At 53.7% G+C, this 19,191-nt stretch overlaps 1 protein-coding gene across 3 annotated transcripts; it reads left to right on the top strand.

The window, feature by feature from the left end:
* Window positions 1-4,070: 4,070 nt before the first annotated feature.
* GATD1 (glutamine amidotransferase like class 1 domain containing 1) lies at window positions 4,071-18,777 on the top strand. Of its 3 annotated transcripts, none has more exons than XM_036764030.1 (8): window positions 4,071-4,110; window positions 12,440-12,516; window positions 13,809-13,914; window positions 14,514-14,621; window positions 16,297-16,391; window positions 16,809-16,902; window positions 17,825-17,936; window positions 18,379-18,777. In XM_036764030.1, exons 1-8 carry the CDS (start codon window positions 4,086-4,088, stop codon window positions 18,383-18,385), a joined length of 624 nt encoding a protein of 207 aa, XP_036619925.1. In that variant the 5' UTR covers window positions 4,071-4,085; the 3' UTR covers window positions 18,386-18,777. The 3 variants fall into 3 exon arrangements, with proteins under 3 accessions (XP_036619925.1, XP_036619922.1, XP_036619923.1); XM_036764027.1 differs by lacking the exon at window positions 4,071-4,110 and adding an exon at window positions 4,350-4,508; XM_036764028.1 differs by lacking the exons at window positions 4,071-4,110; window positions 18,379-18,777 and adding an exon at window positions 4,407-4,508 and having other exon boundaries at window positions 17,825-17,940.
* Window positions 18,778-19,191: the final 414 nt, after the last annotated feature.

The raw sequence follows: 19,191 nt of genomic DNA on the forward strand, positions 1-19,191 counted from the left end.
ACTGTGTGCCAGACACTATGTTAAATCTTTATAAATATGATCTCATTTCATAACAATCCTGGGAAAGAGGTACTATAATCACTTCCATTTTACAGTTGAGGAAACTGAGACAGATAGGCTAATTGAATTACCAAGGGTCACACAGTCAGGAAGTGTCTAAGGCCATATTTGAACTCAGGTCTTCCTGACTCTCAGATCCACTGCTCTATCTACAGTTGCCTCTTTGAGGGCAAGCACACTGGCTAGAGTCTGGTGAATAATAGAGCTGGAAACCCCAACTCCTTCAGAGTTACCCAGTGATAGAGCCCTGAGAGGAGCCATTCTGCCCTAGTGAAAATTGGGGTTAGGAGAGTGAGCCTGGACAGCCATTACACCCAAAAAAGAAAAAGCACCAAAGAAACAGCCCAATGAGAGCCTGGTATTACTTCTCACCCCCTGGACCCTGAACTTGCTATGGGGCCCTTCACATAGGAAAGGGCAGTTAGCCTGGCTTGTCTGGGCCCCTGACTAGAGGAAACTGAAGAAGGTCAGAGGGCTGGGGGAACATCTTCCATCTGTCTTTGCTTCTTCAGATGTGGCTCCCCCGGGAAGGGAAAGAAGATGGCTTTCACTTGCCTTAGGAGGCCCGGCCTCTACTGGACCTTCTCCAGAGCCTTCTCCTACCCAGCCACTAGGTGAGGTCCTTGTTTTAACTGGGCAGAGACAAGGTGCCTGGCCAGCCCAGGACCTAACCTCTCCCCTCCTACTGGTCAGAACCTTGGGGACAAGTGATCAGTTTGGGCCTGGAGGTCACCAGCACTCCCAGGCTCCCCTCTGCCCACCAGTCCAAAGGAAAGGGGAGACAACATGAGAACACAGATTCAAGTCCAAGGGCCCAAGTGCCTATTCTAGGTTCTATCACTGACCACCTGTGTGCCCTTGGGTAAGTTTCTAGGTCTCAGTATCCCATCTGTAAAATGAGATTGTTTAGTCGTGTCCAATTCTTTGTGACCCCATTTGGGGTTTTCTGGGTAGAGATACTGGAGCAGTTTGCCATTTCCTTCTCCAGCTCATTTTACAGATGAGGAAACTGAGGCAAATGGGGTGAAGTGACTTGCCCAGGGTCACACAGGTAGGCAGTGTCTGAGGCCAGATTTGAACTCAGGATGATGAGTCTTCCTGACTTCAGACCTGGGGCTCTGTGCACTATGGCGCCACCTCGCTGCCCTTGTAAAATGAGGTTACACTAAAGGACCCTTAAAGTGCTTTCCGGCTTCTAGCCCAAGTTCCTGTGCTAAGCACAAGTGGGTGGTCCACAGAGTGTGCTGGAGTGGGTGGACACTCTGATCTCTGAAATTCTGTGCTCACTTCTGGGATTGATGGAGGACCTGGATAAGCTGGGGAATGGCCAGAGGAGGGCAACCCAGATGGGCAACCACTAATTTATTTAGCCCCTGCTGTATGTCTCAAGCAAAGACAAAAGCAAAGCATTCCCCTTGGCAGATGGACTGAACCAGGTTGAGCATAAGCAAAGAGTCTCAAACCAGTCAGTGAGTTAGGGGTGTCTACTCCCTGAAGACTTCCCTCTGCTCAATGGAGGAATGAAAACAGTTTGTTCCAGTGGCCATGAAGTAGATGTTGGGAGAGCCTAGAGCTCAGCCAGACACCGAAGATGCCAAAGTCATCCTCTTCATCCCGGGCATCTCCATCATCCTGACTCTTGTCTTGTCACTGGACTTTGATGATTCTGGAAGAGAGATCTCGAGGCTGATGACTGTGTGCAGCCCTGCCTCACTGACATCCAATGCAAGTCAAGGCATCACCCCCATCACGGTCATCTTCAAAATGAAGGACAAATAACAAAGGGAGCCTCAGAATCTAAACAGAGGCAATTAGGAAAACGCTACAGGCATGGAGACACACCAGAACACAGACAGGTCATGGGACGCTATTCCCAGGGGAAAGGCATCACGCCAGAATGGGGAGCATTTGAGGAGGAGAGTGTGACCAGCCTGGAAAGGCTGACTGGACCCCAAGGGGGAAGGGCTTTAAATGCCAAGTCTATTTGATCATAGAGGTAAGAGGGAGCCACTGGAGATTTTTGAGCAAGGCAGTGACCTGGTCAGACCTGTGCTCTAAGGATATCAATATGGCAGCTCTTGAGAAGGAAAAACTAAAGAAAAGAGAGACATTAGTTGTTCAGTCCTGACTCTTCCTGACCTATTGACCACAGCACATCAGACCCTCCCGTCCTCCCCCATCCCCCACAGCCTGGCCGATCTCACATTCCTTGCTTCCATGACCCTCTCCATCCGTTTCCTCCTCTGCTGTTCCCTTTTCCTTTTGCCTTCAACCTTTCCCAACATCAGGGGCTTTTCCAATGTATCCTGTCTTCTCATTATGTGGCCAAAGTATTTAAGCTTCAGCTTCAGTATTTGACCTTCCAGTGAATGGCCTGAATTCATTTCTTTAAGTACTGACTCCTTGTTGTCCCTGGGACACTCAAAAGTCTTCTCCCGAACCACAATCCAAAAGCTTCGATTCTGCAGCACTCAGCTTCCTTATCGCCCAACTCAGACACCATATGTTGCTACTGGGAAAACCATAGCTCTGACTATCCGGACCTTTGTTGACAAGGTGAGGTCTCTGCTTTTTGGTCTGCTGTGCAGATTTGCCATCTGCAGTGATCTTTGGGTCCAAGAAGAGAAAATCTGACACTGCTTCCATTTCTCTATGTGCCAAGAAGTGGTGGGACCAGTTGCCAACATCTTAGGGTTGGGGAGGGGAGGTTGGTTAAGCTTCAAGCTAGCCCACATTTAGTGTACTCTCCTCATCGAGAGGCTTCCTAATTCCTCTTCACTTTCTGCCTTTGGGGAGAGACTGGAGGAGACCAATGAGGAGACCCCCAGGCAGAGGGACAAGGCAGGGCAAAGGCCAGATTTGGGGGCAGGATCTCCTGGGGCATTGCAGGTCAAGGATGATGACAAGTTCGTGAGTCTGGGTGACTGGGAAGACGTTGAGTGTCCTGGGTAGTAATAGGAAAATTAGGAAGACTTGAGAGTTGATTGGGGTAGGGGGAGGAAGATAAACTTTGAGTTTAAAATGTCTCTGGGACATCCAGTTGGAGATGTCTAAAAAGTGGTTGACGATTTGGAACAGGAACCCAGGGGAAGCCCCAGCCTGATTAGCTAGGCCTGAGGACTGAGAGGATGGCCAGAGGCCTCAGCTGACCCAACTGGGGGAGGTCTGCCTAGAGAAGGGGAGGGGTATGCTATGTGTGTATGTGTGGGGGGAGTATAATAGGATTGCTGGGTTCAATACTGAAGAGCCTGGCTGCTGTGCCCTCCCAACCCTGCAGCTACCTCTGCCCTGAAGCATGCATTCCTGATGCCATCTCATGCCTCCCAGGGGACCACCATGTTCCCTTCACTCTAGGCTCACCTCCAAATCCCCAGCTGTAGGACACAGGATGCCCACATGGGGTCCATGTGTGTTCTGTCAGAGGGTAAGCTCCTTGAGGACAGGGTTGATCTTGCATATGCGAGCCCAGCTAACTAACCTGGCACACCCAAGAGCTTCTGAGTCAGGCCTGTGGGTCTTCTCCGTCTCTTCCTAGCTTCCTCTGTCTGTCTCTGTCCCCCTTATTCTGTCTCTTTCTCTCCCCACCCCCACCCCCACCCCAGGAGGCAGAAGCCAGAGGACCCCATTGGGAGAAGGAAGTCAGGCCCAAAATGCAGGGCATACCTTGCCTAGCAGAGGGTCAATCCAGGCCAGGACCCCCCCCCCCAACCCCAAACCCATCCCACCCCCATCACCAGCCCCTTCCTCTCCCTTGCCAGGTTGGGCTGGGTACTGCTTCACCCAGTCTCATTCACCACCCCCACCCACCCAACAGTTTCTCGTCCGTCGGCACCCCCCAACCCTTCCTTGGGGTCATTTGCTTTTTCTCCTCCCTCGCCCCGCCCCCCTCCCCCCAGCTCCTCGGCCCCCAGGAATTGCAAGGCTTTGCATAAATAAGCACCCAGTGGAAGCGCCCTGGGGAGGCGGGCGGGTGAACGTTAACCCCAGGATCGCTCCAGGGCACCGACCCCCAGACCGCGAGGTCCATGGACTGGGCAGGACAGGACGCCGGTAGGGGAGCTCGCTCTGTGACCCCGGGCCAGCCTTACTCTAAGCCCAGGCGGGCCGGAGCAGCCTTAGTTTCCCCTTCAGTAAAAGGAGCTGGACCTCCTAGAGACCCCGGACCTGGCGGGAGAAGGCGGGGTGAAGGCGGGGTGCCGCGGGCAAGGCCAGCCATTGGGAGGCCCCTTGGGGGCCAGCCCGGGAGGGCGGGGGTGGGGTCCAAAGACCCCACGTGACCCCGGCTCTCCAGGAGCGGCGCATGCGCCGACAGGCGGGAGCAGGGCGGGGTGCCGCGAGTGGGGCAGGCGGGGCGTAGCGGGAGGCGGAGGCTCAGGCAGCGGCCATGGCGTCCGAGCGGCTTCCCAGCCGACCCGCCTGCCTCATCGTAGCCAGCGCCGCCACCCGCGGTGAGTCACCGGCCGGGGCCGGGCGTCGGGGGCTGCCTCTGCCACTGCGGGATCCCCAAGTGCCCACTCGGGATGGGCCCCAGGCCCCGGAGCGGCCGACCCCCCCCTTCCCCTCCCCCATCATCCCTTCCCTCCCTCCCCTCCTCCGTCCGGAGGTGGGCCACTCCACCACCCTCACAACGCCATTCCCTTGTCTGAGCCTCAGTTAACTCATCTTTCACGTGGGAATACTGCCCTGAGCCCTGCCTGCCCCGGGGCTGTTCCGAGGGAGGAATGGGAGTCGCTGTTGGGATAAATGATCCTGACCTTCCGATTTAGATTCGTGGGACTCCCAGACCTTTGGTCGTACCCTCACACCTCACCCCGGATCTCAGCCCTCCTCTTCCCTCTGGGCGGCTACTAGATTCCCCCTCTGTGCCCAGGCACCTTCGGACTCGGCCTGTGACAGCCAGATTCAGCCTGGCCCACTGATCCTTAATCCAGAGCCGACAAGTAGCTTTTCTGTTAGCGGCCCGGTTGTTCTCCGTTCAGCCTGTCCTATGTTCCTTATATGAAGTCAGCCCCAGAGCCTTGTCTAGGCTGCCTTAGAGACATGAGTGGCACCCACCTGGTCTTCTTCCCCTTTCGTTTTTCCTAGCAAAGTCTGGGTGCTTGCCCAGACGCCTTTCAGGTCAATTCAGCAAGCATCAATGATGAGGGAGGGCAAAGAACAAGCATTTGTTAGGTGCCCACCATGTGCCAGGCACTTCGATTTACAAACATCTCATTTGATCTTCACAACAGCCTGGGAGGGAGGTACCGTAATTATTTTCATTTTACGGGTGTGGGAACTGAGGCAAGCAGACTTGAAGTGTGTCGACCTGAAAGTTTGGTTATGGGAGGCAAACAAGCTAGGCGATGTGTAAATTCATATTGTTTATTCCCTTAAAGCTAGCGGAGCTGGGAGCTAGCTTACTTGTCTGTGCAAGGAGCCAGAGCATAAGTTCTGACTGTCTGAACAAAGGAGTGAGCAAGGCTTAAATGCATTTTTAGACCAGTCCCAACTCAGCATGTCTGTGTCACTCAAATTTATGATCTCCATGTATGTTTAATCACAGTATAAGAAAGGAATTTCTTAATTGGCTAGGTTGTAAATACAGTGAGATAAGAGAGTTGACAAAGTGTCAATTGAAATTACTATCCAGGAAATCTGCATTTTCTTTACCATTAACATACCATAACAGAGTATATGTCTATAAAATATAAAGATAAGAAAAAGTCCCATTATTCAAGATAGTGTCTCAGGCTAAGGGTCTCATCCTTAATGGCCATGAACAGAGGGCAGAGCGCTCTTAAGTCAGCCTCATCTGGCCTTGTTCACATAGGAGGAGGTATTCTCTGAGTAAACTCAGAACAAAAAGGCTTAGGTCCAGGCCCTTCTCCTGGTTGATTCAGGTTCAGGTTCTGGCCCTTATTGAAGTTACTAAATTGATATTAAATGATTATCAAGTGACAGGGCCATACAGCTGGGAAGTGCCTGATATTCAAACTTGAACTCAAGAATCCTGACTTCAGGCTCCCTTCACCAAATAACAAACAAGCAGGCCCTAGGCTCCGTAGCAGGTCTTTAAGCCTCTTAAGTGTCACAGGCTCTCTTGAAGGCCTTGACCCAGGTGGGCACCTCCCCTGGACACTGCAGAGGATCAGTGGCCCAGGAGCTCAGCCCATTCCTTTTGGGGGTTTAAGCACTAAAGACCTTCCTGGTGGCATCCCACAAATGGGAGAGGGAGGGGGAGAGATTGAGAGGGAGGGAGGCAAGGGGAGAGAGAGAGCAGAGAGGGAGGGAGGCTAGGGGAGAGAGAGAGGAGAGAGAGAGACAGAGGGAAAGAGAGGGGCAAGGGGAGAGAGAGAGGAAAAGAGAGAGGGAGGGAGGGTGAGAGAGGAGAGAGAGACAGAGGGATAGAGAGGGTGAAAGAGAGAACGAGAGGGAGGGAGTAGGGAGGGAGGCAAGGGGAGAGAGAGAGGAGAGAGAGGGAGGGAGAGGGAGAGAGGAGAGAGAGAGACAGAGGGAAAGAGAGAGGCAAGGGGAGAGAGAGACGGAGGTGGAGAGGGGGGAGGGAGAGGGGAGGAGGAAGAGAGAGAAAGAGAGGGAGAGAGGGGGAGAGGGAAGGGGAGAGAGAGAGCAGAGAGGGAGGGAGGCAAGGGGAGAGAGAGAGGAGAGGGAGGGAGGCAAGGGGAGAGAGAGAGGAGAGAGAGGGAGGGAGAGGGAGAGAGGAGAGAGAGAGACAGAGGGAAAGAGAGGGGCAAGGGGAGAGAGAGAGGAAAAGAGAGAGGGAGGGAGGGCGAGAGAGGAGAGAAAGACAGAGGGATAGAGAGGGTGAAAGAGAGAAAGAGAGGGAGGGAGTAGGGAGAGAGGCAAGGGGAGGGAGAGGAGAGAGAGGGAAAGAGGGAGAGGGGGAGAGAGACACAGAGGGAAAGAGAGGAAAGGGGGAGAGAGAGATGGAGGTGGAGAGGGGGGAGGGAGAGGGGAGGAGGAAGAGAGAGAAAGAGAGGGAGAGAGGGGGAGAGGGAAGGGGAGAGAGAGAAGGGAGAGGGAGAGACCAAGGAAAGGATGCCTGCCCCCTGTCCCCCGCCCCACCCCTAACAGGAGTGTGCCCAACTCCTCATGTGTAAAACGAGGCTAACAGTGTGACTGTAAAGGGGGTTTGGGAGCTGGCATTACTGTGGCTTCGCCATCCATACTGCTCTGATGGGCAGGATGGGCCCTATCACTCCCTTTTGTCCAGAGGAGTGAGGGTCCAAGAGCCTTGGTACAGGCTGCTCCAGGTGTAGTCACCCTGCCCCCAAAGAAAGGCGGTTAGCAGGGCACACCCCCCACTCCGAACTCCTTTTCTAGAGACAAGTTCCCGCCTTAACTCACTGGTGCTAGGATCTTGCAGGACACTGAGGCTAGCTCCCTGGGCTGTCCTTTTCAAATTTACTCACTTCTCCCTTTCTTCACACTCAGTACTTCCTTGACCCCTGTTCCGTGTCCGCCATGTTGGATTTGCTATCCCTGCCAAGTGGCAAGGCAGCCACATCTGCCAGGCCTTTTGTTCCCCTGGGCCAGGAGACAGGAGCCCCAACCCCTCCACCCTTGGCTTCCTTCTATCTCTTCCTTATCTTGAGTATCAAGTCCTTGACTACTCATGTTTATTCTTTCTGTTCCCGTTCAAAGGTCGTTCTCCCTTTTGACGAAAAACTGATGGCAGATAACGGGCTCCTGAGTCCCCTGGGCCTTTGCTTATCGGCCGTCCACCCTGAGCAGGAGCCTTCCTCTCCCTACTAGGTCTTCTATTGGAATTTTTTCTAATCCTGTTTTATTTTCAGGTGCAAATGTTCTCCTCCTCTCCCCCCTCCCATTACCAATAGATGTAATCATGCAAAACAGATTCCTAAGTTAGTTCTCGCCCCTCCCCCCCCCCCCAGAAGACAGGCTTTACTGCTCTCTGAGTCCCTACGCTCTCTTGGCTGGGGGCAGATAACTTGTTTCATTACCAGCTCTTTGAAGTCCTGTTGATCATTGTAACTAAGCCTTTGGCTACAATGTTGCTGTTAACATTATTAACAGCTGGTCCCCTTGGTTGTGCCCCACCCCCTGCATCAGCCCAAGCAAGTCTTCCCAGGGTTCTCTGAAGCCAGCCCTTGTCCCCTGCATCCTTCCTCATCAATTTCCTAGGCCAGACCTTGACTGGTCTGTTCCCGGCGGATGGGCAGCCCCTCCACTCACAGCACAAGCCAGAGACCCTCTGTTTCTCTTGGCACAGTCTGAGCCTCCACAGCCTCTTCTTGCAGGATGGAATCATTCTTTCCTTTTTATCCTTTGGTACTGCCCTGGCCCCCATATTCTGGATGTGCCTTTGAAAACTCTAAGTTGGTACGGGACTTGTTGCATTGGTCTCTTTGAACGACTTTTAACAATCAATGGATTGATCTCCAAGTACTTTGGAATGTTTTTACTATATATATTAACAGACCAGGCATTGTAGTGGCAGTGCGGAGCCAAAGAAAAGCAAAAACACGGTTTCTGCCATCAAGAAGCTCACTTTCTACTGTTAGAGACAAACATGCAAGGAACTAAACATAAGTTATCTACAAAAAGAGAGAATTCCTTCAGCACTGGGGGAGCGTGTAGAGCCAGGAAAGGCTTCCTGAGTAACGGGGGGCAGGGTTCAGCTGCCTTAAAGGAAGTCAGGGAGGTGGAGGGAGGAGGGAAAGCATCCCCACCCCACCCCCCCAGGGCCTGTGGGATGGCCAAAGCCAAGGCATCAAGATGGAGGCTGGCAAGTAACCTGGTGGATCCAAGCCATGGGGCTCATGGAGACTGGGAGACTTGGAAAGGGGGCAAGCGGCCAAGTGGTGAAGAGCTTTAAATTAAAAACAGGGCAGTTTTCATTTGATCCTGGAGGAAATAGGGAGCCACTGGAATTTCCTGTATTGAGTAGGTGGTAGTAGGCTTGGGCCTGCACTTAGGAGAATCACTTTGATGGTCCAATGAAGGATGTAGTGAAGGGGAGACAGTTGAGGCAGAGAGGCCCGTTGTTCTTGAGTCATGTCTGACTCTCCATGACCCCATTTGGGGTTTTCTTGGTGGAGGAGGGGCTTACCATTTCTTTCTCTAGCAGGTGAATGCCCAGGGAGGTGAGGTTAGTTAGGAAGCTATAATAATCATCCAGAGGAGAAGTGGGCACAGTCTGAACCAGCGTCAAGGCTGCAAGAGATGATTCCCAGGGAGGCTGTGGAGGCTGATTTGGTAAATCTTAGATAAGGGAGTGGAGTGAAGAATGATTCCTAGGTTGGGAGCCTGGGGGACCAGGAGAAGGCCAGTGGTCTCCAAAGTAATAGGGGATTTTGGAAAAGGGGAGGGTTTGGAGGAAGAAAGAGAAGTTCAGTGTCCCACTTGTGGGGTTGGATCTCCCAGCGGACTTAGGCAGCTGGGAACATGGCACTCATTGGAGGTAATTCACTAATCCTCCGGCATTCTCTCAGCTAATACCCATGGCCTCTCCCCCTGCCCCTTTGTCCTAGTGAAGCTGATAATTCCCGGCTAGCAAAACAAGGTACATAGTTTGGGGCTTTGGATGAACCACCAGGAAGACAGTGGGAATGCTCAGGCCAGTGGGGGGGTGGGGGGAACACACACATACACACATCTGCCAGAACCTACTGCTCTGGCTTCTGCTGTTCCCTCACCAGTCAGGCCAGTGAAGAAACAGAGGCTTCTCTTTTGAACATTTTACCATATTTTTTTTTCAATTAACAAAAAAAAAAATCTCCCTCATTGGGAAAAGAAAAGAAAACTTTGTATATAGTCATACAACACCAATTCCTACGTTGGTCATGTCCAAAAAGTTCCTGTCTCAGTCTGCACTGAGTCAGCACCTCTCTGTGTTGGGAGGTGGGGAGCTTGCTGCTTCTTTGGTCCTTTGGACTCATGGTTAGTCATTACATTGACCACAGTTCTGGAGACTTTTGCTGTTGTTTGTCTTTACAATATTGCTGTTCTTGTATAACTTGTTCTCCTGGTTCTGCTCTCTTCCTTCTGCATCAGTCCCTACAGGTCTATCCCATCCCCTTCATCATTTCTTACAGCACAGTGATATTCTATCACATTCATGTACCGGAACTTGTCCAGTTTGGATGTTGTTTTTCAGTTCTGTTCAACTCTTTGTGACCCCATTTTGGGGTTTTCTTTTCAAAGATACTGGGGGGGTTTGCCACTTTCTTCTCCAGCTCATTTTACAGATGAGGAAACTGAGGCAAGCAGGGTAAAGTGAGTTACTCAGGGTCACACAGTTAGGAAGTGTCTGAGGCCAGATTTGAACTCAGGAAAGTGAGTCTCTCTGACTTCAGGCCAGCACACTAATCCACTGTGGCACCACCTAGCTGCCCCTAGCCATTCCCCAATTTATGAGAATCCTCCAGTTTCCATTTGTCTGCCTCTGTGGAAAGGGCTGCTATACATTTTTGTGTACTTGGAGGTCCTTCCCCCCTTCTTTGATCTCTTTGGGGTATAGTAAATATTGAAAGAGCATTAGTGACTCCATTTTGCGAAATCTCAAAGTCACCTGAGTTTGGAGAAGCCACAGGATGACCCCCGCCACCCCTGCCATCCCTGCCATCCCCCCCCCAAGTCCCCTGACTAACAGAATGTTACCAAATTTCTCAGTGTCTCCTGATTGTCTCCCGGTCTCCTCCAGCCAACCCTTCCCCTCACCTCTCTTCCAATAAGAACCCAAGTTTTTTCACCCTTTCATCACCCTTTCCTTCCCTCCAAACTGTGCATTAGCTGGGTAGAAACTAAAGTTCTAGTTCTTGTCGCCCATTCACTGCTAAATAAATCGCCTGCCTGCCCGATGCGGGGCTTTATTATTTAACTAACAATAGACCTAGTATTGCTAGCTATTCATAGCACTATCACCAGGTTAAAGAGGAAGGACAGTTTAAAGAGCTTTAAAGGTCGTGGTTCCAAATAGTTTTCCAGTTCACAGCTCCACCAACAATGAATGCATCAGTGTGCCTGTTTTTCCACAGCCCCTCACGCTTTTGTTGTTTTCCCTGCTTTTTGCCAGTTTTGCCAATCTAATGGGTTTGAGTTGGAACTTTAGAGTTGCTCTCATTTGCCTTTTTCCAATTATTAGTGATAGGGGCACTTTTAAAATATGGCTGTAGTTGGAGCTCTTTCTTTGAAAACTGCCTGTGCTTTTGACCATTTGTCATTGAGAGAATGGCTCTTCCTCTTTTTTATTAATTTATTTTTCATTTTCAACATTCACTTTTATAATATTTTGAGTTCTAAATTCTTCCCCCACCCCAGAGGGCATACAGTCTGACACACGCTATACATGTACTGTCATATTAAACATTTTCACATTAGTCACGTTGTAAAGAAGAATCAGAACCAAAGGGAATAACCACGAGAAAGAAAAAAAAGAAAATAATATGCTTTGATCTGCATTCAGACTCCATAGTTCTTTCTGTAGAGTGGGTAGCATTTCCCATCTGTAGTTTTTTGGAATTGTATTAGAAGGTCATTGTATTGCTGAGAGGAGTTGTCTATCAAAGTTGGTCATTGCGCAGTGTTGCTGTTACTGTGTACAGTGTTCTCCTGGTTCTACTCACTTCAGTCACCATCAGTTCATATGAGTCTTTCCAGGTTTTTCTTAAGTTTGCCTGCTCATCATTTCTTATGGAACAATGGTATTCCATTACAGTCATATACCACAACTTGTTCAGCCATTCCCCAGTGGATGGGCATCCCCTCAGTTTCCAATTTTTTGCCACCACAAAAAGAGCTGTTATAAATATTTTTGTACATGTTGGTCCTTTTCCAGTTTTTATGATTCCTTTGGGATACAGACCTAGCAGTGGTATTGCTGAATCAAATGATATGTACAGCCCTTTGGGCACAGTTCCAAATTGCTCCCCATGATGGTTGAAATCAGTTCACAACCAAAGGACTCTTTTTTTTTTTAATGAATTTGAATCATTGCCCTATATATCTTAGAAATGGGACCTTTATCACAGAAACTTGCTGTAAAGGTTTTTTACATTTATTTGTTTCTCTTCTCTGCTGCACTGATTTTGTTTGTGCAAAAAACTTAACTTTAATCAAAATTACTTCACCTTCTGCAACAATATCCCATCATGAGCTCTTTCCCTCCTTTTCTCCTGTCTGACTTTTTCATCTTCTAGGGAAGACTATGACAGTGTGTGCCCACGGAGCATCTGTGCTTCTCAAGTTTTGAGGGAAGCCCCTCTGGAAGCCTTGGGAGAGGGTGGCTCCCACTTGGCCAGCTTGGGCTCTGGAGATACCTCCTCTCCCCACTCCCTGGCCACATCCTCCTGCCTGGCTCCAGCCTAGAAGGCAGGCACATGCCCAAGGATTCCTGGCCTTCCCTTATGTCTTACAGGTGTGTCAGCCCACTCGTTCCTCCACTGCTTCACCACGTGTAGTGCTGCCTTCAACCTGCAAGTGGCCACACCAGGGGTAAGTGCCAGTGGGTCTCTGGATGGTCCATGCAGCCTGAGGGGAAGCTTTGGGGCCAGGCCCTGGGTCTTCTGGGCATCCACTCCCAAAAGAGCCTGGTTTCTTTTCTCTCCTTCTCTGTGTGTCAGGAGGGAAGGACTTCCTCCAGGTAGGGCCCTAGAAGGCTCTGTCTTTGTGGCACCAGGGGCTGGCCCTTGGTTAGCACTTCCTTCTTACTGGATTTGGTGACAGGTTTCATTGGAATGTGGAGCTGAGCTCCAGGTAGAGCCTCGGCCTGTGGATCGGCATCCTGATTGGTTCTGATGGAGAGAGGGTGTGTGTGTGTGTGTGTGTGTGTGTGTGTGTGTGTGTGTGTGTTCACGTGCGCACTCGCCAGTGTGCATCTGGGGAATGTCAGGGTGTTCTGGGGAGGTGGGGGGAGGTGTATGTGTATGTAAATGTGCATGTACGGATATGGAGCAGGTATCAATGGGTACAGAGGGGTGTGAGTGTGCATGTAAGTAGTGTGCATGTGAGTGTGTTTCTAGGTGGACAAATTGCCTTCGAGATCTCCCAGACTGCATTGATAGAGGTGCCTGAGGGGCCGGTCCTTGTCTGTAGGGAGGCACGGGCACCTCACTTCTTCCCATGGCCAGTGGGAGAAGGCTAGCTATTCCGGAAGGGTTGGCTGGTGTTGGCCAAAGCTCTCTTCTGGGCCAGGTCCTGGGCTGGGCACTGACTAGGGCTACCCAGACAGTAACTGAAACAGCCTTTGCCCTCAGGGGGCTTAGCACAGTGGCAGAAGAAAGGATTGGGGCACACATGAGCGTATGTGGAGTAAATCCAGGGTGCTCATGCCCAGAGGGCACTGGCAACTGACACGTGTATGGCCAACCAGTGTGCAGAAGTTGCTGCCTGGGAAAGAGGGGGAGGGGACTCTAGGAGGAGGGGAGCATGCCAGCTGGGCCCAGGGCCAGCCAGCATTCTGGGGGAGGCCCCTGGCTCTGGGAACCCTCCTGGTTGAACCTGGGGGCATGTTTCCAGCCTGAGAGATGCTGGCATGGACTTTAGGGAGGCCAGGATAGAAAGGGGCAAAGCAACTGGCTCAGGGTCCAAGCTGCTGAGACCAAGGGAGGGCTTTCAAGAAGGGGTCTGACTCGCTAAAGACCTGGGGGGAGGAAGAAGCCTTCCTGGAAGGAGCCCCAGCTCTGGAGGGTTCACAGGGGCCCCCAGCTTCTGTTAACCAAAGCAGCAAAGCAGAGGTGGGTGGCCTATCACTCACATCTGCTCAACGTGCATCTCCACCCGGCTAGGGGAAGGCCATTGACTTTGTGGGCGTGAATGAAAGCAACATGCGCTGGATCCAGGACTTCCGCATGAAGGCCTATGCCAGCCCGGCCAAGCTGGAGTCCATTGATGGTGAGGGCCCCCCTCAGGTTTGCAGTGCCTTTGAGGGAAAGGGACAGTTTTCTAGGATGGGGAGCAAACCAAAGGAAGGGGTGCCACGAGGTACTGGGGTGACTGCCTTCTTTGGGCCTTGGCCCCTCTCGGAGGATCTGGCCCTTTCTGGGGTCTCTGTCAGGCAGCATTTAGGAGTGACCCCCCCCCGCCCCCAGCACAATCATGCCCAGCAGCTCCAGGATGGGACCGCACCCCCCCCCGCCCGGGGCACAGCCCAGGCCTCCTTGCCTCCTTGTATCCTCTTGGGGCAGGTGAGGGAGAGGTCTCTACAATGCTCCCAGGGGCTTCATTGGAAGCACCATCAGCCAAGGCCTGGGGGTGACCCAGAAAGTGGTGGAAGGTGCAGTGGACTGGCCCTCTCCAGTTCTCCCAAGGGGCTGTTTATTTAAAGAAAAATCTTGACTCATTTCAACAAATACTGTTGCCTTCTGTTCCTGTAACTATCTGACAGTGTGTATGGCATTCTGCACCTGTGGGCCCCCACCTCTGCTGAGAGGAGGGCAGTGTACTGGTGGGATTGCTGCACCTGGGTGCCATTTGCCTCTCTTCCCCTCTAGGTGCCAGGTACCATGTCCTGCTCATCCCCAGCTGCCCTGGGGCACTGACTGACCTTGCCAACAGTGGGTACCTGGCCAGGATCTTGGAGCATTTCAGCACTGAGCAGAGTAAGTGAGTCAGGGTGAGGGATGAGAGGACAGGACAGGGAGCTGAGGCCAGGCTGGCATTAAGGAGGCTGGAGCTCTCTACAGTAGAGGCTGGGGGCATGGGTGAGGGAGCAGCTCAGGTAGGAGCCATGGCAGAAGTGGGGGGGGAATTCTCAGCCACTAAGTGGGAGGAACCGGACTTAGAACCTCATTGTAGCTATGTGCTAGCCTAGTGACCTTGGGCCAGTCTCTCTCCTTACCAGAGCATTTGAGCTCAAACTCAGCAGAGATAAGTGAAGTGGCCAGCCCTGGGTACAAAATGATGTTAACTCCACAACGTCCGGAACAGGACCAGGGGCTCTTCAGGGAGATGAAGACCTGAGGGCCTCTAGGGCTGCCCTAGAAGAGGCCAAGCCACAGGCATCAGGAGGGGAGAGCCCCAGGGCCCATCTGGAAGTGAGGGGTCCAGGCTAGGCACCATGGCGCTGCTGCCATGGGCCTTTAGGAAGGCCATGGGTGAACTGGAGGAGAACTGCAGGATCATGGCTAGAAGAAGGAACTAGGGATGGCCCATCTGAGAAGAGAAGACACAGTGGGACATCTAAGCTGTGCCCACGGGGCCCGAAGGGCTGACAAAGGGTGTGGCCTCATTCTGCTCAGCCCCTTTGAACTGAAGGGGGAACCATGGTTGGGGGGTGCCAAGGGTCAGAACTTTTGAATAATCCCGGGTGCCCTGGAGGTAGTAAGCCTCCTGTTCCTTCAGGGCTGCAAGCAGAAGCTGTTGGGTACTTCTGAGAAGGGATTCCTTCCAGCTGGTTCTTCCCATCTCCAGCTAGCCTGTTTCCTCATCTGTAAACAAGGCCCCAGCCCTGTCTTTGGGGATTTGGGTTTCCCCTTTGTGCCTCCATCCCCCCGCTCCCCTCACTGGCCATCTCCCTATGGGAGCCATGTGGATTCTGGGCCAGGCCAGAGGAGCGTGGCTGGCAGGTGGGTGAATGATCCCTGCTGCCCATGGAGGCTGGGCCTCACCAGAGGTGCAAGACCACCCGTTTCTGCTCTCCTTGGGAGCCTGGATTGGGCCCATTTCAGGGGTTGCTGGGAAGTAAGGAGGAGAGCTCTGGGTAAAGAACCTGGGGCCATTAGGCTGGGGCAGGAGTCAGAGTCAAGCCCGCTCATCCAAACAGACCCCTGCTCAGGTGACCTGCCCCTGGGGTGGGGCAGGGGGGTCCTCCTGCCTGAGGCAGAGCCTGAGTGGAGACCAGGACAGAAGACATGTGGCCCAGGCATGTAGACCAGGGTGTTCAGCAGGGGCCCTTTGACCCCTGAAGTAAGAGGCCCTCCAAGAAGGGTGTAAGCTGCTGGCACCCTGGGGCAGCCCTCGTGTGCCCGGTGGGATGCACATGGCATCCACGTAACCTTTGGCCTTGAGTCTAGAGCAGCACAAGTGAGTGGTGGATACTTCTCCCTGGCTGGGCAAAGCACCTGCCTGTGGTGCTCTGACCCCCATGCCACCTGGGCTGGTCCTCAGCCTGCAGAGGCAGGTGCTACAAAGCTCACTGGCCTTACTTTACGCACAGGAAGACCAAGGCACCTTTCCCGTCCCTGCAGTGGTGGCCTTTCGGATGCCAGCCAGTCCCCTCTTATTTTTGTCTGGGCTTGGCCTGAAGAACTTGTCCTATCTGCCTTTGGTTTCCAGAGCCTATCTGTGCCGTGGGGCATGGTGTGGCTGCCCTCTGCTGTGCCACCAAGGAGGATAAGTCTTGGGTGTTTCAGGATTACAGCATGACTGGGGTAAGTCCCCAGAGAGTTGCCCTGGGAGCGGGGCCCAGGGAGGGCTCCCAGGCCAGAGAGCCGCTTTGTGACAGGTCCATGGATGGGGCTGCCCCTGCCCCCCTGAGCAGCCCTCTGAGGTGACCAGGCCAGGGGTTCTCCCCCTTACAGGATTTAGGGACCAAATCTGGAATGTTTGTCCAGGACTTCTGGTGGGAAGGGCCAGGGGGCCCAGGTGGGCCCAGAGCCATGGCTTAAGGCCCCAGACTCCAGAAGTCCAAGTTGGGGGAGGAGAGAAGAGGAGAAGGGAGGAGAGGAGAGGGGAAGGGAGGAGAGGAGAAAGGAGGGGAAGGGAGGAGAGGAGAAGGGAGGGGAAGAGAGGGGAGAGCCTTGCCCAGAAGTCCTGCCAAAGGGGCCCCTCCTCTCCGGTCTTCCCAGCCCTCTGTGTACGAGCTCATCCGGCAGCCTGGCTTTGGCAGCATGCCCATCATCGTGGAAGACTTTGTGAAGGATGCTGGGGCCAGCTTCAGTGGTAAGGGGCCCTGGTGCCATGCACACTCGGGAGGTTGGGCTTGGCCTTCAGAGTCCTGAGCAAAAGTAGACAAAGATGCTTTGAAGGGAAGGTCCAGGGGGTGCCACAGAGCACAGAGCACTGCACCTGGAGTCAGGAAGACCCTCAGACCCTGACAAGCTGCTTAACATTTGCTTGCCTCAGTTTCCTTATCTGTAAAGTGGGGATGGTAATAGCACCTACCTCAGCGTAGGGTTGTCCTGATGATCAAATGAGATCATAGTAAGTACCAGGGGAGGCCTGGCCAGAGCCACCCCCTCCCCCCCCCCCCCACGACTCTGTCCAGGTTGCTGGTGATCGCCTCTGGCCCCGTTCCCTGCAACCTCAAGCCCCGCCCCCCACGACTCTGTCCAGGTTGCTGGTGATCACCTCTGGCCATGTTCCCCAGAACCTTGAGCCCCCCCCCATGGTGCCAGGAGCCCTAGAGCTTGGTTTTGACCATGTGGGCATCAAATGGGAGCTCTCTATGCCTCCCTCAGGCACCCCAGGGCTCTGTAATGGCCTGCTGTCCTTGGTGAGCCTCCAGCATGGTAGGCCTTGCTGTATGCTGCCTGGCAGGCAGGAAGCTGCCCGAGGACTCTGAAGTCCCACCCTGGAGGAAGTGGTCCGTGGGAGGGCGATGTCCCTGAGCCCCCGCCCCCACCAGTCCTGGGTGCCTGCTGCCCTAGCCTTTAAACAGCTCACCATGGTGGGGCCTTGGAGTCCCATGGGAGAGGGCCCAGGGTGCCTGGTGACCACCCCCAACCTGCCCAGCAGGCCCACAGCTCTCCTGGTGAAGAGGGCAGAGGGTGTGGCCCAGACCTCTGGAGGATGATGGTCCAGAGGCGAGTGTCTCAGGCATCCCCCCGCCCCCCAACTGTGCCCTGGCTCCTCTCGCCCGTAGCCAGCCAACCAGATGCCGTGCACGTGGTCCTGGATCGGCACTTGGTCACAGGCCAGAACGACGCCTCCACGGTCCTGGCGGTCCAGAACCTGGTGTTCCTGTGTGGCAGCAGGTGAGTAGAGGCAGGCAGGCATTGGCCTGTCAACGGGGGCTGCTGAGGACCATCATGCCACAGGTAGGAAGCTAGACTTTGGGGCCATGGAGATTCTTTCCAGCTCTGAGTCTCAGGAGCCAGCTTCATCCCTCCAAGGGCCCCCAGACTCAAGCTGGTCAGTGCTGGGGGCTTGGGGGCACAGGATGTGGGCCCTCAGGAAGGGGCCTGGTCTAATAAGAGAGACGCCAGGATTCTCCCCAGTTTGGATTCTCTGGCCAGGTGGTTGGGACAGCGGGGAGGCCTGAGGTAGATGAATTGGCCCTCTGGCCCGGGAGGAGGTGATGGTCCTTGAAATGGGAACAGAAGGTTTGGACACCTCCAGGCTGAGCAGTCCTCCCCTGGGCCTGGGGACCAGTGGGGTGGGGCAGAGAGGAGGCTCACACAGCCCTCATCCCAACAGGAAGTGAGCGGAGACCTTAGCTGTGGCTTCAGGATTTGGGACCAGTGACTCCTTTGGACCTGCCTGGGTGGGTGGGGGGGCATCCAGAGACACTGAAAGTCTTCCCCCCACCCAGCACGGCCTCCCTTTTCGTCAGGGTAGCTTCCCCTTCTAAAGCTGAGCCCATCCAACCCCCCATTCCCCTGCCTTCCCTCCCTTGAGCCAGGAGAGCCACCAGGGGCTCTGGAGATGACCCGGCCACATGCCCTATGCCCTGGTTGGAGTTGCTCCCATCCTTGGTCACTCAGGCCTTCTCAGAATAACTGGGCAATGCCCCTGGCTGACCCAGCACTAGGACACTGGGGCCTTGGCTGGGCCATGCTTATGCACACACACTAATAAAAGGAAAATGAACCACCACCTGGAGGTCCTCTGGGTACAGAGGCTGAACACGAGAGTCTGGATGGGAGGCAAGGAGGGAGCGGCGGGTCAGCCTTTGGCCCTGGTGGCGGCCCTAGAGATGGGAGGGGTCCAGCAGAGGGAGCACTGGGGATGAGGACTCAGGGTGTGTCTGTGTGAATGCCACTTCCTCAGGGCCGGGGGCACCCCTGCCAAGGTCTGTGAGCAGTGATCTCTGCCCTCCCCTGGACCTTTCCAGGGAAAGGACCCAAGAGGTCCAGGCTGGGTGCCAGGGAGTGGTCCACTGATAGCACCCTCTATTCCTATGAAGTGTGGGCATGGCAGAGGCCCAGACTTCCGAACCCTCTTAGAATAGAGCCCTGGATTTGATTGCTGGGAGTGGGGTTGGATTTCAAGCCTCCTCTCTTCCTGGGC

The sequence above is a fragment of the Trichosurus vulpecula genome, chromosome 6 (assembly GCF_011100635.1).
Source record: "Trichosurus vulpecula isolate mTriVul1 chromosome 6, mTriVul1.pri, whole genome shotgun sequence".
Taxonomy (NCBI): domain Eukaryota; kingdom Metazoa; phylum Chordata; class Mammalia; order Diprotodontia; family Phalangeridae; genus Trichosurus; species Trichosurus vulpecula.